At 48.3% G+C, this 19,701-nt stretch overlaps 1 protein-coding gene across 2 annotated transcripts; it reads left to right on the top strand.

Annotated features, from left to right (window-relative positions):
- Positions 1 to 367: 367 nt before the first annotated feature.
- On the top strand, positions 368 to 6,084 carry CYP1A2 (cytochrome P450 family 1 subfamily A member 2). Of its 2 annotated transcripts, none has more exons than XM_060618053.3 (7): positions 368 to 483; positions 1,562 to 2,389; positions 2,936 to 3,056; positions 3,533 to 3,622; positions 3,802 to 3,925; positions 4,843 to 4,929; positions 5,653 to 6,084. In XM_060618053.3, the coding sequence occupies exons 2-7, from the start codon at positions 1,571 to 1,573 to the stop codon at positions 5,948 to 5,950; spliced, it is 1,539 nt and encodes a 512-aa protein (XP_060474036.3). In that variant the 5' UTR covers positions 368 to 483; positions 1,562 to 1,570; the 3' UTR covers positions 5,951 to 6,084. The 2 variants fall into 2 exon arrangements, with proteins under 2 accessions (XP_060474036.3, XP_060474035.3); XM_060618052.3 differs by having other exon boundaries at positions 378 to 483; positions 1,559 to 2,389.
- Positions 6,085 to 19,701: the final 13,617 nt, after the last annotated feature.

The raw sequence follows: 19,701 nt of genomic DNA, 5'->3' as shown, positions 1-19,701 counted from the left end.
TCGGAGTTGGCCGGAACACGCCCATTTCTTACGGGGTTTTGCAGCTTGTTGGAAGGGTGCTACAGATCACCATTCCTGAGAGGAGCAGATCAGCCTGGACCAAGTGCCCAGGCAGGGTGCCTCCTCATGGGTGCAGTGGGAGAGGAGACTGAAACAGCCCAGGGGTCTTTTGCTCCTAGACCCTGACCTGCCCTTGAGAGAAAAAAACATTTTGACCCTGGAGCCTGAAAAGAGCTGGACATTCCTCCCCAGGGACATGACAAGACCTGCCTTGGGCCCTGGGTAGCAGGTGCAGCTGAGGGATCCTTGCCCAAGGTCGAGGGCTGACCCTTCTGACTTCATTTGATGACATTGATATCAGGTGACCAGGATGGCCAGGCCAATCTGACAGAGGGTGATGTTTATAAAAGGCCCTTCACCCAGAGACAGAAGCTCCGTGCCAGACTCCATAATCCTGCTGATCTCAAGCACCTGCCTCTACAGGTACCTTTCTTGGGCTCATTTCCCAGTCCCTGGGAAATATCTTGGGAATGAATGGAAAGGAATAGACCCTGAGTTAGGTGTAGGAGGCCTGAGTTCTGGTCCACCCTGACCAGTTCCAGACCTCAGTTTCTACTTATTTATTTATTTATCTTTAGAGAGAGAGAGAGTGGGGGAGAGTTACAGAGGAAGAGAGAGAGAGAGAGAGAGAGAGAGAGAATCCAAAGCAGACTCCATTCTCAGTGTGGAGTCCAACACGGGGCTCAATCCCACGACCCTGGGATCATGACCTGAGCTGAAATCAAGAGTTGGAAGCTTAACCAACTGAGCCACCCAAAAGCCCCTCTCCATTTTTATTTTTAAATTTTCTTTCTGTCTCCATTTTTAAATTAGCAACTTGGACTGGGCCATCTCTGATTAGAATGGAGAGATGGGGAGGGGTCCCCACCTGGCACAAGGGCAGCCCTGGCTGTGGCTTGGTTGCAGCCCAATCTCAGTCTCCAAGACTGTGAGAGGGTGGGGACTCAACCTCAGAGGAGGGACTCTCCTTGATCTGGTAAAGAATGCCCCAGGGGAGGAAGCATCACCAGTCATTTGCATGAGCCCTGGGACCCTGGCCCCCTCAGTGTTTGTTGCTGGGTGGGAGCTGTTCCCCTTTCCCTGGGTAGGAGGAGGTATTGGCAGGAAGTCAGCATCGGCAGGGACCCTTTGGCATAATGTCCAGCATAACCTTGAACTGGGGGCTGGCAAGGGTGCTTCCCTGTTTTGAAGTCGTCCATTGCCTCCACTCCAGCCTCAGAATTGGAAATTGAGGTGATGGGCAGATGGGAGCATCAGGGGTAAGAGTTCAGACACTTAGGTTGGGAATGTTGAGTCTCCTTTCCAGGCCTCAGATTCGGTGATGCTCTAAGAGTGAGCTCTTGGGACATGGGACCTACGGTGGATACACTTAAGTCTTTCTGGCATCTAGCTAGGAGCCAAGTACCAATCATGTGCCAGTGTTTATTGACTGAGTGAGTGAATGAACGAGTGAATGGCTCCATCTTGATGCTCAACCTGGCTCCTCCTTCTTCCCCAGTAGTTGATACAGATGGCAATATCCCCAACGGCCACAGAGCTTCTCCTGGCCTCCTTTGTCTTCTGCCTGGTGTTCTGGGTGGTCAGGGCCTGGCAGCCTCGGGTTCCCAAAGGCCTGAAGAGTCCACCAGGGCCCTGGGGCTGGCCTCTGCTCGGGCACGTGCTGACCTTGGGGAAGAACCCACATCTGGTGCTGGCAAGGCTGAGCCAGCGTTACGGGGACGTGCTGCAAATCCGCATCGGCTCCACACCCGTGCTGGTGCTCAGTGGCCTGGACACCATCCGGCAGGCCCTGGTGCAGCAGGGTGATGACTTCAAGGGCCGGCCCAACCTCTACAGCTTCAGGCTGGTCACTGATGGCCACAGCATGGCCTTCAGCCCAGACTCTGGACCGGTGTGGGCCGCCTGCAGGCGCCTGGCCCAGAGCGCTCTCAACACCTTCTCCATTGCCTCAGACCCGGCTTCCTCATCCTCCTGCTACCTGGAAGACCATGTGAGCAAGGAGGCCGAGGCCCTCATCAGCAGGTTGCAGGAACAGATGGCAGAGGTCGGGGGCTTCGATCCCCATAGCCAAGTGGTGCTGTCAGTGGCCAATGTCATTGGTGCCATGTGCTTTGGGCAGCACTTTCCTCAGGACAGTGAGGAAAAGCTCAGCCTCATACACAGCAGCAATACATTCGTGGAGAATGCGTCCTCTGGGAACCCTGTGGACTTCTTCCCCATCTTTCAATATATCCCCACCCCTGGCCTGCAGAGATTCAAGGCCTTCAACCAGAAGTTGGTACAGTTCCTGCAGAAAATTATCCAGGAGCACTACCAGGACTTTGACGAGGTGAGCCCAGGGTTTTGGAGCGGCAGGGCCTGAGTGCCATCCCTCTCACTCAGCTTCAAGGTACACACGCAGCTGATATGCTGCTGCCAAGGCCTGGGAAGGCTCTGGAACACCCTGGACTAGCTGTGGGACCTGGAAACAATCCCTTTCCCTCTCTGGCCTCAGTTTCCTCATCCCTCCTGCCTCTCTTTCAGGGTGGCTTGAAGCCCCAGAGATATTTGGCTGTGAATGGGCCCCTGGCAGAGTCCTGCAATGTGGGGGGTTGTTGTCTTAAGAAGGCTTTTGTTCTGCAGGAATCTGAATGCTGACAGAGGCTAATCCCCAGCTCAGGTGGCACTTTGCTTCCCAGTACTCACCCCAGCCTCCTCCTTGGAAACTGGACCCTTGGGGTTATTGGGAGGAAGGGTCCCCAGGGCTGCCACCAGCTCCCACTGTAAGCCCAGCTTACTGCCTAGAGGCCAGGGGGAGGTGCCGTGTGGAATGGGGCAAGGTTCAGTGGTTGGCCCTGGAAGTGCCAGGGTTGTCCCTAAGCTTGTGTCCTCACAGAACAACATCCAGGACATCACAGGCGCCCTGTTGAAGCACTGTAAGAAGGGCTCCAGAGCTAATGGTGGCCGCATCCCTCACGAGAAGATTGTCAGCCTTATCAACGACATTTTTGGGGCCGGTGAGAGTCAGACCCTTGCTCCTCCATCCATCACTGTCTGCTGTCCACCCACAGACTTGTTCAGCCCCTGAGTCCATCAGATAACTTGCCACCCACATACCAGATGGGTGCAGGACACACAGACACCTGGCCCATGTTCAGGGTCTGAGTCCAGGCCATGCCAACAACTGTCAGTGGAAATTCAACCAAACCCCTCTCTGCCTCTGGGCCTCAGTTTCCCTACCTGAATAATAAAGGGTTCTCTAGCCTGGAAGTCTGGGTCCCTGTAATTCCAGAAACGAATTCTAAAACCAGTGACCAAATTTGCGGTGAGAAGATCTGTCTCTGCCCTCAGAAAACTCATGGAGTGGGTGGAGAAGGTAGGGGGGAAGAAGGCAGAGAAAGCAATGCTTTGTACATTCATGCTGGGTGTTTGGGGAATGCCGGTTTCTTGTTCTTGGCTTTCTTACTTCCTTACCTTGCACCGTGCTGCCCAGGATTTGACACTGTCACAACAGCCATCTCCTGGAGCCTTATGTACCTTGTGACAAATCCTGAGAAACAGAGAAAGATCCAGGAGGAGCTGGGTACGTGGCAGAGATGCATTGGCTGAGAGAAGCCTTGGGATCCCCAGGTGATTTGTTCGATCTACACGTGGCCGTTATGGGCCTAACAGGGGATGTAATAGGGGACATAATAGGGGACGCAGATGCTATGGAGCAATCAGGACGGCCCTAAGCCCTGTTTGGTCTTCCGTGTTCTACAGACACAGTGGTTGGCAGGGCACGGCGGCCCCGGTTGTCTGACAGACTCCAGCTGCCCTACCTGGAGGCCTCCATCTTGGAGACCTTCCGACACTCCTCCTTCGTCCCCTTCACTGTCCCCCACAGGTAAGATCTGTTTATTCTGCCCTGCCACCTTTGAAGTCCTCACCATGTCTCTTCTTCCCATCTTCTCAGCCCTGGCCCTGGCTCAGATCTCGGCATCTCATTTCTGGCCATGTCACCAAGTTCCTCACAGACTCTCAGCCTCTAGTCTGTCCCCCAGCCAGTCCAAGCCTGATCAAACTACCCCACTTTCAAGAGAAAGTCACATTCTTGACCTCAGCTCACACTCACCTCTGCTCACATTCCCTCCCTGCAAGTACTCTCAGCCCAGCCAGGCTGGCCTCACTGTACCTCACCAGCACGATGAAGCCAACCTCCAATCCTGCTGATGCTGGACCTTCTGCTGGGAATGCCATCTACCCTCTTCTCTGGCTACCAGAATCCTGTGCTTGCCCAAGGTCCATCCTGACACAAACTTCCCCTTCGCTAGCAGGCTTTCTTGACTCAACTGGCTGGCACAGATTCATTCTCTGATATCTTGCAGAACTTTCAGCCGTTTGTCTTTGATAATGTCCTGGGATTTTTCACAATGTCAAGAGAGTTAGTGAACATTTACTTCTACCCATATATTGGTCTAGTCATTCCTGGAGCAAGAGGTCTGACTCCTCAGCCAAGCTGGGAACTCCCACAGGGCTGGCCCAGACTGCCTTCTTCTTGGCTCCAGAGGATGGCCAAGTGCACAGCCAGATGCACAAAAAAGTTTAGTAAACACTTGCTCGGCTGAAGGTGAAAAACAGGCGCTGAGGAAGGGGAAGGATAACTTCACCGCTTCCCTGCACCTGACATTCCCTCCCAGTGTGGGGTATGGAGACTGTGGCGAGCAAGCTATTGGGCTGGGGTGGAAGTAGGAGAGAATAGTTCCCAAAGACATGCCCCAGTTTTCCTGCCCTGAGCCTGACTGCCCCCTCTTCCTTCCTCAGCACAACAAGGGACACGACACTGAATGGCTTCTACATCCCAGAGAAACACCTTGTCTTCATAAACCAGTGGCAGGTCAATCATGACCAGTGAGTATGCATCTCCCACTAAAAAATACGTGAGGCTCAACAGTCAGGAAGGCTGTCTGTCCCCTGGGAACTGGTTATATAATAGAGGAATGGGGCCTTGATTGCTATACATAGTCTGTTCTAAGTAACAGACTTTAGGTCCATGTTTCTCAAACTATAGTGCACATAGGAAATGACCAGCAGGTTGGTTAGGTTAGGGTGCCTCATCCCCCAAGATTCCACTTTGGTAGGTAAAATGGAGTACCTCAGGTGATTCTGATGGCAATGGCCTGGTGATCTCTCTTTAGAAAATCCCACTCTAGCCTGTAGGTAGAGGGACCATATAATTTACCATCTAAACGGGGGCGCTCCTGAGTGTGAAAAGGGATACTGCCAACAATTCCTCCAAAGCAATAAGCATAAACCAGGATGTACTGTTGATTCCCCTTATATATTGAGTAGGATGGAGATAACATTTTCCTTCTTTTAATTTCTTGTAATTGAAGCATTATTTCTTTAAAATAACAAACTAATATTAAAAAGCACCATTTGCAAGGCCAATCATTTTAGAGAGAGATTTGTAAAAGAAATAAGCATCAAAATACGGTTTGGCCGCTTTCTCCACTCTCTTTTCATTACTCTCGACCTATTCTAACACTTGTACCATCAACAGAAGTCTCCCCCAGGTCTTTCCTCCCAGGGTCTCCCCACCCAGAAATCCCATCTCCTCTGTTCCTCTTGCAGAAAGGTGTGGGGAGATCCATTTGAGTTCCGGCCAGAGCGATTCCTCACTGCTGATGGCACTGCCATCAACAAGATCTTAAGCGAGAAGGTGATGATCTTTGGCCTGGGCAAGCGCCGGTGTATAGGGGAGGTCCTGGCCAAGTGGAAGGTCTTCCTCTTCCTAGCCATCTTGCTGCAGCAGCTGGAGTTCAGCGTGCCAGCGGGTGTGAAAGTAGACCTAACTCCCATCTATGGACTGACCATGAAGCACGTCCGCTGTGAGCACGTCCAGGCCCGGCCACGTTTCTCCATCAAGTGAAGACACCAGCATGCTAAGGCAGAGGGAGGGGTGAGGATCACCCATGGGTCCCCAGCCCTTGTTTTTTGCCTTTTTCTTAAATGAAAGCTTTATTGAGGTATAATATACGTACCATACAATTCACTTTCTTAAAAGTAGACAATCCAATGGCTTTTAGTATATTCACAGATCTCAGGGGGTTCCTGGATCTAGTTTCAACATGGGGGGTCCCCACACATACAACACCAAGCAATTCTTGGACACCAACAGGGTGTCCAAGAATTCAACTCAATTCTAACACTGTCTACCCAGAGATAGCATTACACTTCACAGGTTAAGGGCTCAATCCTACAGGACTGCCCCCCACCCCCCACTCCTGACTTTAGTTGCTAGTCACAAGCCCCAGGCTGCTACTTGTGCTTCTGACCAACCAGCTTCAGACTGGGGGTTCCAATGACCTCCCCCTCCTTAGGTTCTTTAATTTGCTAGAGTGGCCCACAGAACTCAGGGAGACACTTACTTATGTTTACCAGTTTATTAAAAGATATGATGAAAGATAGGAATCAGCAGCCAGACAAAGAGATATACAGGGCAAGGTCTGGGGAAGGGGTATAGAACTTCCATGCCCTCTCCAGGCACATCATTCTCCCCAATCTCTGGGTGTTCACCAACATGGAAGCTTTTGATCCCAGTCCTTTTGGGATTTTATGGAAGTTTCATTGCATACTCAGGACTGACTAAGTCCTTGACCACTGTCTCATTGAACCATCAGCCCCTTTCCCCTCCCCAGAGATCAGGGAGTGAGACTGATCCAACACTCTAATCACATGTTTGGACCTCCTGGAAACCATCTCCCAAAGTTACCTTCATTAATGCAACAAAAGATGGAGTGCCTGGGTAGCTCAGTCGGCTCAGGTCACGATCCCAGGGTTGAGCCCACACTGAGCATGGAGCTTGCTTAAGATTCTCCCTCTCTCTCTCTCTCTCTCTCTGCCCCTCTCCCCTACTCACTCACTCTCTCTATAATACATATATACTTTTTATATATATTAAATATATATTAATATATATTATATATTAATATATAATAATATATATATACATTTAATATATACATATATATAAACAAAAGACACCTTCATCACTCTCAACACTTAGGAACTTCCAAGGGTTTGAGAAGCTGTGAGCCAGGATCTGTGGACAAAGACCAAATATATATGAGAAATATGTTTGGTCATTCATATGACCAACATCTATTTCTCATAAACCACAAATTGCAACAGAGTTGTACTACCATACCATAATCAATTTTAGGAACTTCTCATTGACTGGAAAAGAAAGCTCGTACCCACTGGCAGTCACTCCCCATTTTCCCCAACCCTCCTCCGAGTCCCACCAGTTCTAGGCAACTACTAATCTACTTTCTGTCTCTATAGATTTTCCTATTTTGCACATTTCATATAAATGCAATTATACAACAAGAGGTCTTTTGTGACTTTTGTGACAAGTGGTCTTTTGTGACTGGCTTCTTCACTTTACTATACATTACTAGTGTAATGTTTTCAAGGTTCATCCATGTTATAGCATGTATCAGTATCAAATGTCTTGAGTACTATGAGTAGGCCCCGGTTTGTTTCCTCCATCATTGAGGGTACATTGTTCACTGCTCTCTTCTCTCCTTTCCTGTTTGACCCAAGTCTTTGAACACTTGAAGGGAATATGAAGGAAGGGACCCAGGTTTGTAGACCAAACACAGATGGCTGAATGGGGGGAACTTCATGTCCCATCCTCAAAACATCTGACTTCTCACAAGACCTTCATTTGTTCATCTACAGCTAGGGGAGGACAAGTTCCCCAGAAGTCCTCAGGTTATCTGCAAGAGCCCAGGTCTCATCAAAGGGAATTATCAAAGAGTAAAAACATAAGCCATAGAATGGGAAAAAAGATTTGCAAATCACATTTGCAAATCATATATCTGATAAGGGATTAATATCCAGAATACACAAGGAAATCCTACAAATCAACAAGAAAACAAACAACCCAATTTAAAAATGGGAGAAAGACTGGAATAAAGGTCTCTAAAGCAAACATGCAAATGAACAATAAGTACATGAAAAGATGCTGAACATCATTAATTATTAGAGAAATGCAAATCAAAGCCACAGTGAGATACCACTTCATACATACTAGAATGGCTATAATAATGATTTTTAAAAACCTAGATGGTTATAAAAATAATTTGTTATATAAATATAAATGGTCATTCCATTGTAATCATAAAGCAAAACCCTATGGTAGATACACAAAAGATAAAGAGAAAGGAATCTAAACACTCCACAACCAGATGCACACACATACAACACACATTTTTTATAAGTAAAAAAAAAAATACAGAAAATGAGTAATTGTGGTAAGTACTACAAACAAGACTGTCCACTCACTGTTAGCTGTGTTAATACCTATAAATGGATAAATAATTGAAAGGAACTTCACATGGTAGACATTTTTGTTGCAATTTATCTAGTATCAGATGTGGTACTGGTCTCACACTGTTTAATTTTGTTAATATATAAATTCTGCTAGTAATATATCTTGGTCCAAATCTGTAATGATAGAATATAGAGTTTGGAGAGTAGCAGACATTCGAATGTTTGTCCACAAGTACATTAGTAAGACCAGACAATAGAAAGGTACAGGCTGGGGCACCTCAATGGCTCAGTAGGTTAAGTGTGCAACTTCAGCTCATGCTGTGATCTCCCAGTTCACGAGTTCCAGCCCCATGTCAAGCTCTAGGCTGATAGCTCAGAGCCTGGAACCTGCTTCAGATTCTGCATCTCCCTCTCTTTCTGCCCCTTCCCTGCTCACACTCTGTCTCTCTCTGTCTCTCAAAAGTAAATTTAAAAAAAACATTTTAAAAAAGAAAGGTACAGGCCAATTTCTTTTCATACAATCTAGTTTAATGGGGGTATTGAGCCCTTAAAATGTGGCTAATCCAAATTGATATGTGCTGTCAGTGTAAGTTACACTCAAGGTTTTGAAGATGTACAAAAAATGTAAAATATCTCAATTTTGTATATTGGTGAAATTATATGTTTGGTATAGCGTGTTAAATAAAATGTTATATTCAAAATTAAAACAAAAACAAAAACAAAAGGGGCACCTGGGTGGCTCAATCAGTAGAACATCCAACTCTTGATCTCAGGTCTTAATCTCAGGCTTCTGAGTTCAAGCCCCATGCTAGGTGTGGAACCTATTTAAAAACAAAACAAAAACAAAAATAAATACACCACTACAGAAAATAATCAAATCACAAAGGAAGAGAACAAAAGAAAAAGAGGAGCAGGAGAAATACAAAAGAGACACAAAACAATTAACAAAATGGCAATCACTACATATCAATAATTATTTTAAATGTAAATGGACTAAATTCTCCTATCAAAAAACATAGAGTGGATGAACAGATTAAAAAAAAAAAACCAATAACTATCTATACGCTGCCTCCAAGAAACTCATTTCAGATGTAAGGACACACAGACTGAAAGTGAAGGGATGAAAAAAAGATATTCCATACAAATGGAAACCAAAAGGAAGTTGGGATCACATCAGACAAAAAAGAGCTTAAAACAAAGACCATAATGAGACAAAGAAGGTCATTACATAATGATAAAGAAGTCAATCCGACAAAAGGATATGACACTTGTAAATATTTATGCAGCCAACATAGAGACCCCTAAATATATAAATACTAACGGACCTAAAGAGAAAAATAGACAGTAATACAATACTAGGGGACTTTAATTTTTTTTTAAATGTTTTATTTATTTTTAAGAAAGAGAGAGAGGCAGAGAGAGACAGCACAAGCAGGGGAGGAGCAGAGAGAGAGGGAGACACAGAACTCGAAGCAGGCTCCATGTTCTGTGCTGACAGCACGTGGGGCTCAAACTCAGGAACCATGAGATCATGACCTGAGCTGAAGTTGGACACTTAACCGACTGAACCACCCAGGCACTCCTACCACAATTTTTCTAAAAAGCAAGTAACACAATGAAATATTGCATGCGGTAAAAAGAAATAAGCTACCAAAGTGACAAAAAGACAGGGAGGAAGCTTAAATGCCTATCACTAACAGAGAGAAGCAAATCTGAAAAGGTGACCTACTTTATGATTCCAACTGTATGATATCCTGGAAAAGGAAAAATGGTGGAGACAGAGAAAAGATCCATGGTTTCCAGGAGTTTAGGGATGAGGTGTGGGGGTGGGGGAGAGATGAACAGGTAGAACACAGCACTTTTAGGGCAGTGAAGCTATTCCATGTGATAATATGATGGCGGATACATGGCATTATACATTTGTCAAAACTCACAGAATGTACAACATAAAGTGAATCCTAATGTAAACTATGGACTTTAGTTAATAATAAGAATCAATACTGGTTCATTAATTGCAAAATATGTGCCTACTCATGCAAGATGTTACTAATAGGGAAACTGGAAGCAGGGCAAGCAGGTATGTGGGAACTCTCCATGCTTTCTGCTCATTTTCTAAACCTAAAACTGCTTTAATCAATTAATTAATTAATTAAGGCCTATCTGGGGCGCCTGGGTGGCTCAATTGGTTGGGCTTCCAACCTTGATTTCAGCTCAGGTCATGATCCCAGGCTCATCCCAGATTGAGCCCTGCGTTGGGCTCAGGGCAGAGCATGGAGCCTGGTTAGGATTCTCTCTCTCTCTCTCTCTCTCTCTCTCTCTCTCTCTCTCTCTCTCGGCACCTGGCTGGCTCAGTCGGTTAAGCGTCCAACTTTGGCTCAGGTCATAATCTCGTGGTTTGTGAGTTCAAGCCCCGTGGCTGACTCTGTGCTGACAGCTCAGAGCCTGGAGCCTGCTCTCCCCCTCTCTCTCCCCTCCCCTACTCATGTTCTGTCTTTCTCTCTCGAAAATAAACATTTAAAGAAAAAAAAAAGATTCTCTGCCCCTCTCAGCTCTCTCTCTGAAATAAAAAAATGAAAGTTTATCAATTAAAAAAAGACAAATAACACAATAATATATTGCCAGAACATTAAACAAAGGTCCAGGCCTTTCCATCTCTCCACATAGCTCTGGGGGGGGGGGGGGGAGCCCCCATTTTCCACTCCGGTGCCCCCCGATTTCACCACCAGTGTTTCCACCTGCAGAATGGAGGCAGAGTTGGATTAGTTGATCTCATAAGAGCCCTAGGTTCTAAGTGTATAAGAAGTTTGCTTTGTTCTTTGCAAAAAGAGAAAGCTGTTCATCATCTTTTATCCCCTCCCCATTGAAAAACAGAAACAGGAAACTAGGGGATGCCAAGATTTGGGCTTCCCCCCTTCCCCCACACACCTGAATGGCCACCTGACTCTTTAATGCCCCTCTGGCCCCAGGCTCTTTCCAGGGACACGCCTTTATGCCTGAAGGGACCAACTGACTCCAGAGTACCCACCCAGGTGTGAGTGGGATGGAAGAGAGAAAATCATGGAGGAATCCTCAGGGCGGGCCCTTGAAGGAGGTCGGACACAGAAAGAATGGCTGTGCCCCTCCAGCTATTATGACCCCCTGCTTTCTGGAATAAACTCAGCCTCATCTGTCCTACAAATTACAATTCTCCGAGATGAGATGAGATGAAAATGAGCCAGACCTTCATTTCTGAAGTGTTCATCCAATGGCACAACGGCCCCCAACGTTCTGGAAACAATTGTGGTCATCTGTAGCTTTGAAAAGGTTGATACATTTTAAGAAGGAAAATCAGCTGGAGTCTGTGCTAAAAGCCTGAAGGGAGGATGCACCCCACCTGGGTTCCAGCCAGCTGTGCCCACACCTGTCCTCAAACCTAAAGCAAACTCTCCAAGGAACCTCCATCTGAGAGAAAACTCAGTTCACCTATCCGATGGAAGAGGCACAGCTCTGCCCTAGGGAACACCAGCCTGAGGAGGACTACAAAGTCCTGCCCTGGGGACTTGAGACTTTTCTGGACATCCCAAACTGAGGGGAGGAGACACAGCCCCGGGGGCGGGGGGGGGGGGGGGGGGGCGCTCCACTCTGAGGGGGAAATGTGCCTGCCCTGAGAGTCCGGGTCTGAGGATGGGGGTGGAGCCCAGCCCTGGAATCTCAAGAAGCATGGCCTTGTCTGAAAAAGGAAACATTGCCTTGTTCTGGGAGCCCCAGTCTGAGGGGAACATGGTCCAATCCTTCAGATCCTCTCCCTCGTGGAAAACTCCATGGATGCACCCTTGTGGCACACATGAAGACCCCATCAAGCAACAAACAGTGCCATACTTTCCCAGTCTGAGATTCCAGACAGGTCCCAGCTGACTTTCAGGCTCACAGGTCACTCAGCGGTCACCACCCTGTCCTGCTCCCTGTGGTCAGGAGTTGGCCTGAGCTTCTCACGCATGCCTGGCCAATCTTTAACTCACCCAGGCTGGCCTAGGGCTCACCTCTGGCCAGAGCCAAAGTTGGAGGAATTAGACATAGAGACTCCGCAACCCCTCACCCCTGCTAATCATCCCTGCCCCCCACAGCAGGCTGGAGGCCGATTGGAACAGTCATGTCCTGCCCCTTCCTGGGCAGGTGTGGGACACACATCACCGCAGGGTGTTCTCTCAACCCTAGGAGGTAGGCACCATTATACCCTGCTTGGAGACAAGGAGTCCACGCCTGGGAAAGCATGTGCTGGAACCGGTGGGGGAGGAACTCAGGGCTGTGTCACCTGTGCAGAGCCTCTTTCCCTGCCTGCTCCTCCCCCCCCCCCCCCCCCAATTAGCCAGGACTGTCTGGCTGGAACAGGGTGGCTCTCGAAATGCAGTTTGATCAGTGAACCCCGTGGAGAGTTGGAAAAGCACTCAGTGGGACGGTTGGGAGCCCTGAGCTCAGGTTCCAGGTGTGGGTGACCTTGGGCACGTCCCTCCCCATCTCTGGGCCTCAGACCCCTGTCCCTGCTCTGCCAGCCTCATTTCAGGCTGTGGGCAAAATCCCATGAGGCTCCGGCACACCTGGAGGGGCAGTGCACAGGGGAGGGCTAATTCTGGTGAACACAGTGGGAACCCCGCCTCTGCCTCAGGAGGAGAATGAAATGACTCCTTGGCCTCCCAGCATGTGCAGTCAGATCCCCAACTCCTTTTATCTCAAGTATCATCCACCTACTAGGTCTTAGTTCATGTTCTTGGAGAGGAATGTGATGGGCTCAAGCCATCTTTTCCACCGAGGCCTTATGGGTGAGAGGTCACAGGTTAGCCAGTGATTGGGTCACCTTGGAGCAATTGCTCACGTCTGATCCAAGTGGTCTCAGCACGCTGGAGAGACGATGGCACAAGAACTCCCATCTGTCACTTTCCTGCCTGGCCCACCCCTCCTCACACCCTCAGTGCAGAACAACCATATTCTCCTTGATACTCCAAGACTGGGCCTTCTGATTAGGAAAGGAGAAGGACCATCCCTGTTCTTACTCCAAGGCAGCTCAACCCATCTCTGAAGGGGCTATAGTGATGCTGAGCCAGGTGGTCCTGCCTTGATCCTTTTGTCAGCAGGGTGACCTCTCTCCCAGGATCCCCTCGGTCCCGATGCAAATGAACCCAGATCTGCCCAGATAAGTCTCAGTCCTAAGGCAACTTGCTCCCCAAGGAAAGATTTTCCAGTTGACAAAGAAATCTGAGGGACAGGGCAGACTGAAACCAGGGTGGTGTGTGCACGTCTGGGAAACCAAGCAGAGGCTAGATTTTCCTACTCCAAAGTTTATCTGGCTCAGAAAGTCAGTCCCTGAGTCTGTCCTCCGCCTCATCCTTGCTATTGGCTCTTGTGCCCGAGAGGGGGCTGCCAGCAGAGTTCATCACACCCTCACCTGAGTGCCCCACCTTGCAATGATGCCCTCCCTCAAAATTAGCCCCCAAGCCCCTGCACTCTGGTTATGCCTCTACCATGACATAACACCAGGTTCGCAGGGTCCCCCTGGAGTTGGGGCCAAAATTCAAAGATGTGCAAGGGTAGGAGAACTTTGGGGGAAGGAGACTGCCCTGTGCAAAGCCCTCACCTTGCACTAACGAGGGGGGCCATCTCTGGTCCTCTCTGAGGCCACCTGCACTCTCCCTGGGGGCCCTGGGGGCCAGCAGATTTCTCTGGTTTTGGAAGGATAACACAGTGATACTGGATACGTTTCCCCACACTGCCCCTTCATGTCTGCACCTCCCACTTCCTTCTGGGCAGGTAATTGACGATTGGAGTCCAATCTCCAGCAGGGCCTGGGAAAGGGAAAGGAGATAAGGCAGGAGGCTGGCTCACAAGGAGAGGTCCAAATCCCAGCTCACCCCTGGGCCAGTTGTATAACCTTTCTGAGTGTAGCTTTTCCCACGGTGCGACTGGGGATGACAATCCTACCCCACATGGCTGCTGGGAGGCTTGAAGAGATACAGGGGGTAAAGTGCCAGGTATTATTTAGGTCAATGCTCAGCACACACACACACACACACACACACACACCAGGAAGGCTGGGAAGAGAGGTCTCGGGGCAAGACCAAAACCATGACACGCATGCTGCATTTGCAGCTGTGCGTATGCCAGGCACACATGTGTGAGCCAGCATTCCCGGGACCCTACACCCTCTCACTGGGGTCTTGCCAGGGTCTGGGCTCAGCCCACTTCCTTCCACTGCTCCCCCCCCTCCCCGCCCAGAAGCTGGGAAGGGCTGGGGGTGCTGGCGTGCCAGGGAACAATAGGCCCCCAACCCCTTCCGGCCCATTGCGTGAGAAGGAGCTGCCGGAAGGAAACTCACCTCCCGGTGGGACAGGCCGCCACCACCCTGACGCCTGCTCCAGGGAAGCCTGGAGACCCCCATGCTGCTCAAGGGGAGGGCCTCTGTGTGCTCCAGGCCTCTCCCTCAGGGTGCATTCTGTCCCTACCACCTGGACTGGCTTCCTGTACTGCTCTGGCCAAGGCATCCCTGCCCCCCTCCACAGGAGCCCAGGACTCCGTTGTCATTCATCCCTGTGTCCCTTAGTGTGTGGCCCGGCTGGAGCAGTCTCCATGAGTGTTGACCAACTAAGTGAGCGACCGAGTGCAGGAAGCCAGTCCAGGGATAGTCGGGGGCCCAGGGCTGAGCCAGGAAAGATGAGAGAGAGAAGGATCCAGCTCAGCCAGAACTTACACTGCAGATAGCAATGAGGCCAGGGCCCCAGGAATCCCTCGAGAGAGCATAGGGCCCACTGCTGGGGGGCCAAGGGTGCTCTCGCCCTCCCTCAAAAGTCCTTCCACCATACAGGGTTTCATTTGTAGAGCAGTTCCTTCACCTACAACCCCAACTTTCTCACGCACATCCCCCTCACCCCGGGTGGGTCCAGTGCCTCCTCCTTCAGACTAGGGGCTCTCTAAGGCCAGGGAGGAGGGTGGAGGGAAGGGGGGCGCTCTTCTCCCACTCTGCCTGTCCATACCCAGCAGCACGTGTCAGAGGGTTCACACCAGGGGGGCTAGCCACCTGAAGCTCTGGACAGCACCCCCATCTAGGCACCAGTTTCCCCACCGAGAAGAGAAGCCGTGTGTGTATGAGGTGTGGACTGGATGAGACCATCCCTGCGGCGGGGCCCTCCTGGCCTGGGTGTGCGGATGCTGCGGCCCAGAGCGCAGCCTTGTCTGATGTGCGATGGAAGCTGAGGTCCGCCTGGATCTCGCCCCAGCTACTTGTTTTCCCCGTGTCGCCCCCGCCCAGAGCTCTGGGCAGGGTCTCAGCTCCCCTGGCCAACAGGTCCAGGTCTCCAGGTTCTCAGGTGCGACCACTGCCTGTGAGCAGGAGGAGCAAACACATACTTCCCAAACCTGCCTAATTACCCTGCCAGCCACCTCCCCACAGCCACCCCCACTGCGGAGGAAGCACTAATCTGGGGACTGAGAGATTCCTGATTCTCACGATTCTCAAGGCAAGGACTCAGGCACGCGAGCGGGCAGCTCCCGTGGCCCGGAGGGCACAGGAGATGGCAGGCACACCTGCGAACACACGCCTGGCTGCAAGCACGCACATACTTGGCTGGTGTGCTGATTCACCTGAACACACACCTGGCAAACTCACGCACGCAAATCTACCTGGCCACTCCAGGCCCACACTCGCTCGCGTGCATCCACCCACTGAGAGCAGGTGCCCCCCACTCCATCCGCAGCCTCTTACACACACCCCCAGGACTAGTGCTCGATAGGCGTGCCCACGCCTACCGCCACTCCCCACTGGCTCCTGGTGCTCTCGGGCCACCCCCGGACCTACATCTTCTTGTGGACCCCACACTATGTCCACTTTGGAGGTTCAGAGGACACTAGGGGCGTAAAAGGGCTTTGGAGATGAACCCCAGATAGAGCCAAGGGATAATGGCGGAGGTCTAGCGCTGTGTAGCAAGTGATACAACAATGAGTTTTTGTTTTCAGCAATACTAACGATTCACTCATTCATACAAGTTATTACAAAGCATCGTTTCCAACCAGTGTGGGAATCAATGGTTCAACCATTGAATCAATGATGTTGGAAAAAACCAGATACCTCCCTCCATCCTAACACCAAAATAAATTCAAACAGATCAAAAATTTACATGTTGGTAATAAAACCGTAAAAGGCCCAAAGAAAATGGAATTAATGGATTCTTGAAAATAATCTGAGAGTGGAAAAAGCCTTTCTAAATTTGACACAAGTCCAAAAGCTATAAAAGATTGATTCTGCTACATAAAGATAAATCATTTCTTTTTTAAAAAATTTTTTAATGTTTATTTATTTTTGACAGAGAGAGGGAGACAGAACGTGAGCGGAGGAGGGGCAGAGAGAGAGCGAGGGAGACGCAGAATCCTAAGCAGGCTCCAGGCTCCGAGCTGTCAGCACAGAGCCCGATGCGGGGCTCAAACCCATGAACTGTGAGGTCGTGGCCGGAGCCGAAGTCAGACGCTTAACTGATTGAGCCACCCAGGCGCCCCCAAAATAAATCATTTCTGCATGTAAATGAATCATAAAGTCAAAAGACATGCAATGAATGTGTCTTCCATTTTGCCCCTGCAGATCCCCCTCTCTACCCTTCTCTACGCTGCTCTTTGTCATGGGAAGGCGACCTGCAGGAGCCTCCCCCACAGGCTCTCTTGCCCTCTGCTTTCTAGCTGCATTCATGGAAATTAAGCTGTAATGGAAGATGGGGGATGTGTCCTCTCAGACCTCCCTCCCCATGCAGCTCTCTCCCTGGGGCTCAGCTGTTCCCTCCAGCAGCGTCCTTCAGACAACTGAACTATCCCTCGAGCTCCTCCCTATTCCCTACCTATGCCCTTGTAAATAATCCCTGTATTAAACCTTCCTCAAATTAAACTTATTTAAGAATGCCATCTGGGGGCATCTGGGTGGCTCAGTCAGTTAAGCGTCTAACGCCTGATTTCAGCTCAGGTCATGATCTCACCGTTTGTGAGTTCAAGCCCCACATCAGGCTCCACCCTGACAGTGTGGAGCTTGCTTGGGGTTCTCTCTCTCCCTATCTGCCCCTCCGCCCTCCCTCCCTGTCTCTCTCTCTGTCTCTCTGTCTCTCTCTCTTTATATATATATAGATCTATAGATATCTATCTATTTATATAAATAAAAAAAAAAAGAATGCCATCTGTTTCCTGTTGGAACCCTGCATGATACAAAGGTACGTGATACATAGGTACATACATGATATGTAGGTAAAAGGTTAATTTCCTTAATATGCAAAGAGTTCCTACAGAAAAACAACAATCTAATAAAAATGGACAAAGAACATGAAATGTTAACAGAACAGGAAAATACAAATGAATTTTAAACTATAAAGAGATACTTGGCCTCACTTGTAATATAACTTTTTTTTTACTTGAGAGAGAGAAAAAATGCAAGTGGGAGAGAGGGGCTGAGGGAAAGAGAATCTCAAGCAGGCTCTATGATCAGCGCAGAGCCCACTGCGGGGCTTGATCCCACAACCCTGGGATCGTGACTTGAGCCAAAATCAAGCGTTGGACGCTAACTGACTTGGCTACCCAGGTGCCCCCAAAAATATAACTTAAAACAAAAATGACAGAGGGGCACGTGGCTGGTTCAGTCAGAAGAGCATGCGACTCTTGATCTTTGGGTTGTGAATTTGAGCCCCACATTGAAGGCAGAGATTACTTAAGTAAATAAAACTTCAAAAAAACCCTAAAATGACAGACATTTTTTCCCCAATCATATTGGCAAACATGAAATATTTGATAACACTGTGTTGGCCACGGGATTAAAAACAGTCACTCATATTCATTACTGGTGAAAGTGAATTTTAGTTAAAAAATAAATCTCTAAAAATGAGTTTTGACAATATTTGTCAAAAATTTTCAAGCATAAGGCCACCTGGCTAGCTCAGTTGGAACATGCAACTCTTGATCTCAGGGTTGTAAGTTCGAGCCCCACGTTGGGCGGAGAGATTACAAAAAAAAAAAAAAAAATTCTTAAAAAAAAATTTTTAAGTATATACTTTTGGAGGTACCTGGCTAGCTCAGTCAACAGAGCAAGCAACTCTTGATCTTGGGGTTGTAAGTCTGAGCCCCACATTGGGTGTAGAGATAACTTAAAAAATAAATTAAAACAATTTAAATTAAATTAAAATAAAGTAAAATCTTTAGGAAAAAAAGTGTATACCTTTGACCCAGAAATGCCACTTCTAGAAACTCATGCTTCAGTTAAGCTGACACAAATGACAGTATTTTCAGTGATTTTTTTGCAGCATCTCATTAATCCTAATAACCTGGAAATGACTACATAAATTATAATAGACCCATACAAGACAATATGTATGATATGGAAGATTCTCCAGGACAGAATATCTAGCTTTGTTATCATTGATGTTTTGGGTTTTTTTTTTAATTTTTTTTTAACGTTTATTTATTTTTGAGACAGAGAGAGACAGAGCATGAACGGGGGAGGGTCAGAGAGAGGGAGACACAGAATCCGAAACAGGCTCCAGGCTCTGAGCCGTCAGCACCGAGCCCGACGCGGGGCTCGAACTCACGGACCGCGAGATCGTGACCTGAGCCGAAGTCGGCCGCTCAACCGACTGAGCCAGAGCGGCCGACTTCGGCTCAGGTCACGATCTCGCGGTCCGTGAGTTCAAGCCCCGCGTCGGGCTTGGTGCTGGCCGCCTGGAGCCTCCTTTGGATTCTGTGTGTCCCTCTCTCTCTGCCCCTCTCCCTCTTGCTCTCTGTCTCCCTCTCAAAAAAAATAAATTAATTAAAATAATAAAAATAAATTAAAATAATTTAAAAAATTAAAATAAATAAAATAAAAACCATCTACTAATATGTGCAGAGAGTGTCCTGCAAAGATGTAAAAGAACAAGTAAGGCTCTTCTCTAAGGAAGGTAACACACATCTGGAGGACATGGGTTTGAGAGATTTCATCCTTTTGTAACTTTTGATTTCGTACCATGTATATAGATTTCCTATTTCAAAAAAAGGAATTTATGTTATGTTGATTGAACGTCTATTATGTACTACTAGGTGCTGTGCTGGCTGGTAGAGAGACCACAATAGACAAGATTAGCATGGTTATCTTCTGCTTTCACGGAATTTATTATCTACTAAAAAGGCAGATACTAAAAAAGTAAACATACAAATAAATACCCAGTTATAAATTATAATGAGTGTTATGAAGAAGCAAGCGTGCTATAAAAAGACAAACAGGGATGACTTTTTCTGTTTATGTATTTATTTTCAAGAAAGAGAAAGAAAGAGTAGGAGAGGGACAGAGGGAGAGAGAGAGAGAGAAAGAGAGAGAGA

This window comes from Panthera onca, chromosome B3 (assembly GCF_046562875.1).
Source record: "Panthera onca isolate mPanOnc1 chromosome B3, mPanOnc1 haplotype 2, whole genome shotgun sequence".
Classification (NCBI taxonomy): Eukaryota; Metazoa; Chordata; class Mammalia; order Carnivora; family Felidae; genus Panthera; species Panthera onca.
The sequence above is the reverse complement of the archived record's forward strand: the minus strand, read 5'-3'. Positions and strand labels throughout refer to the sequence as shown.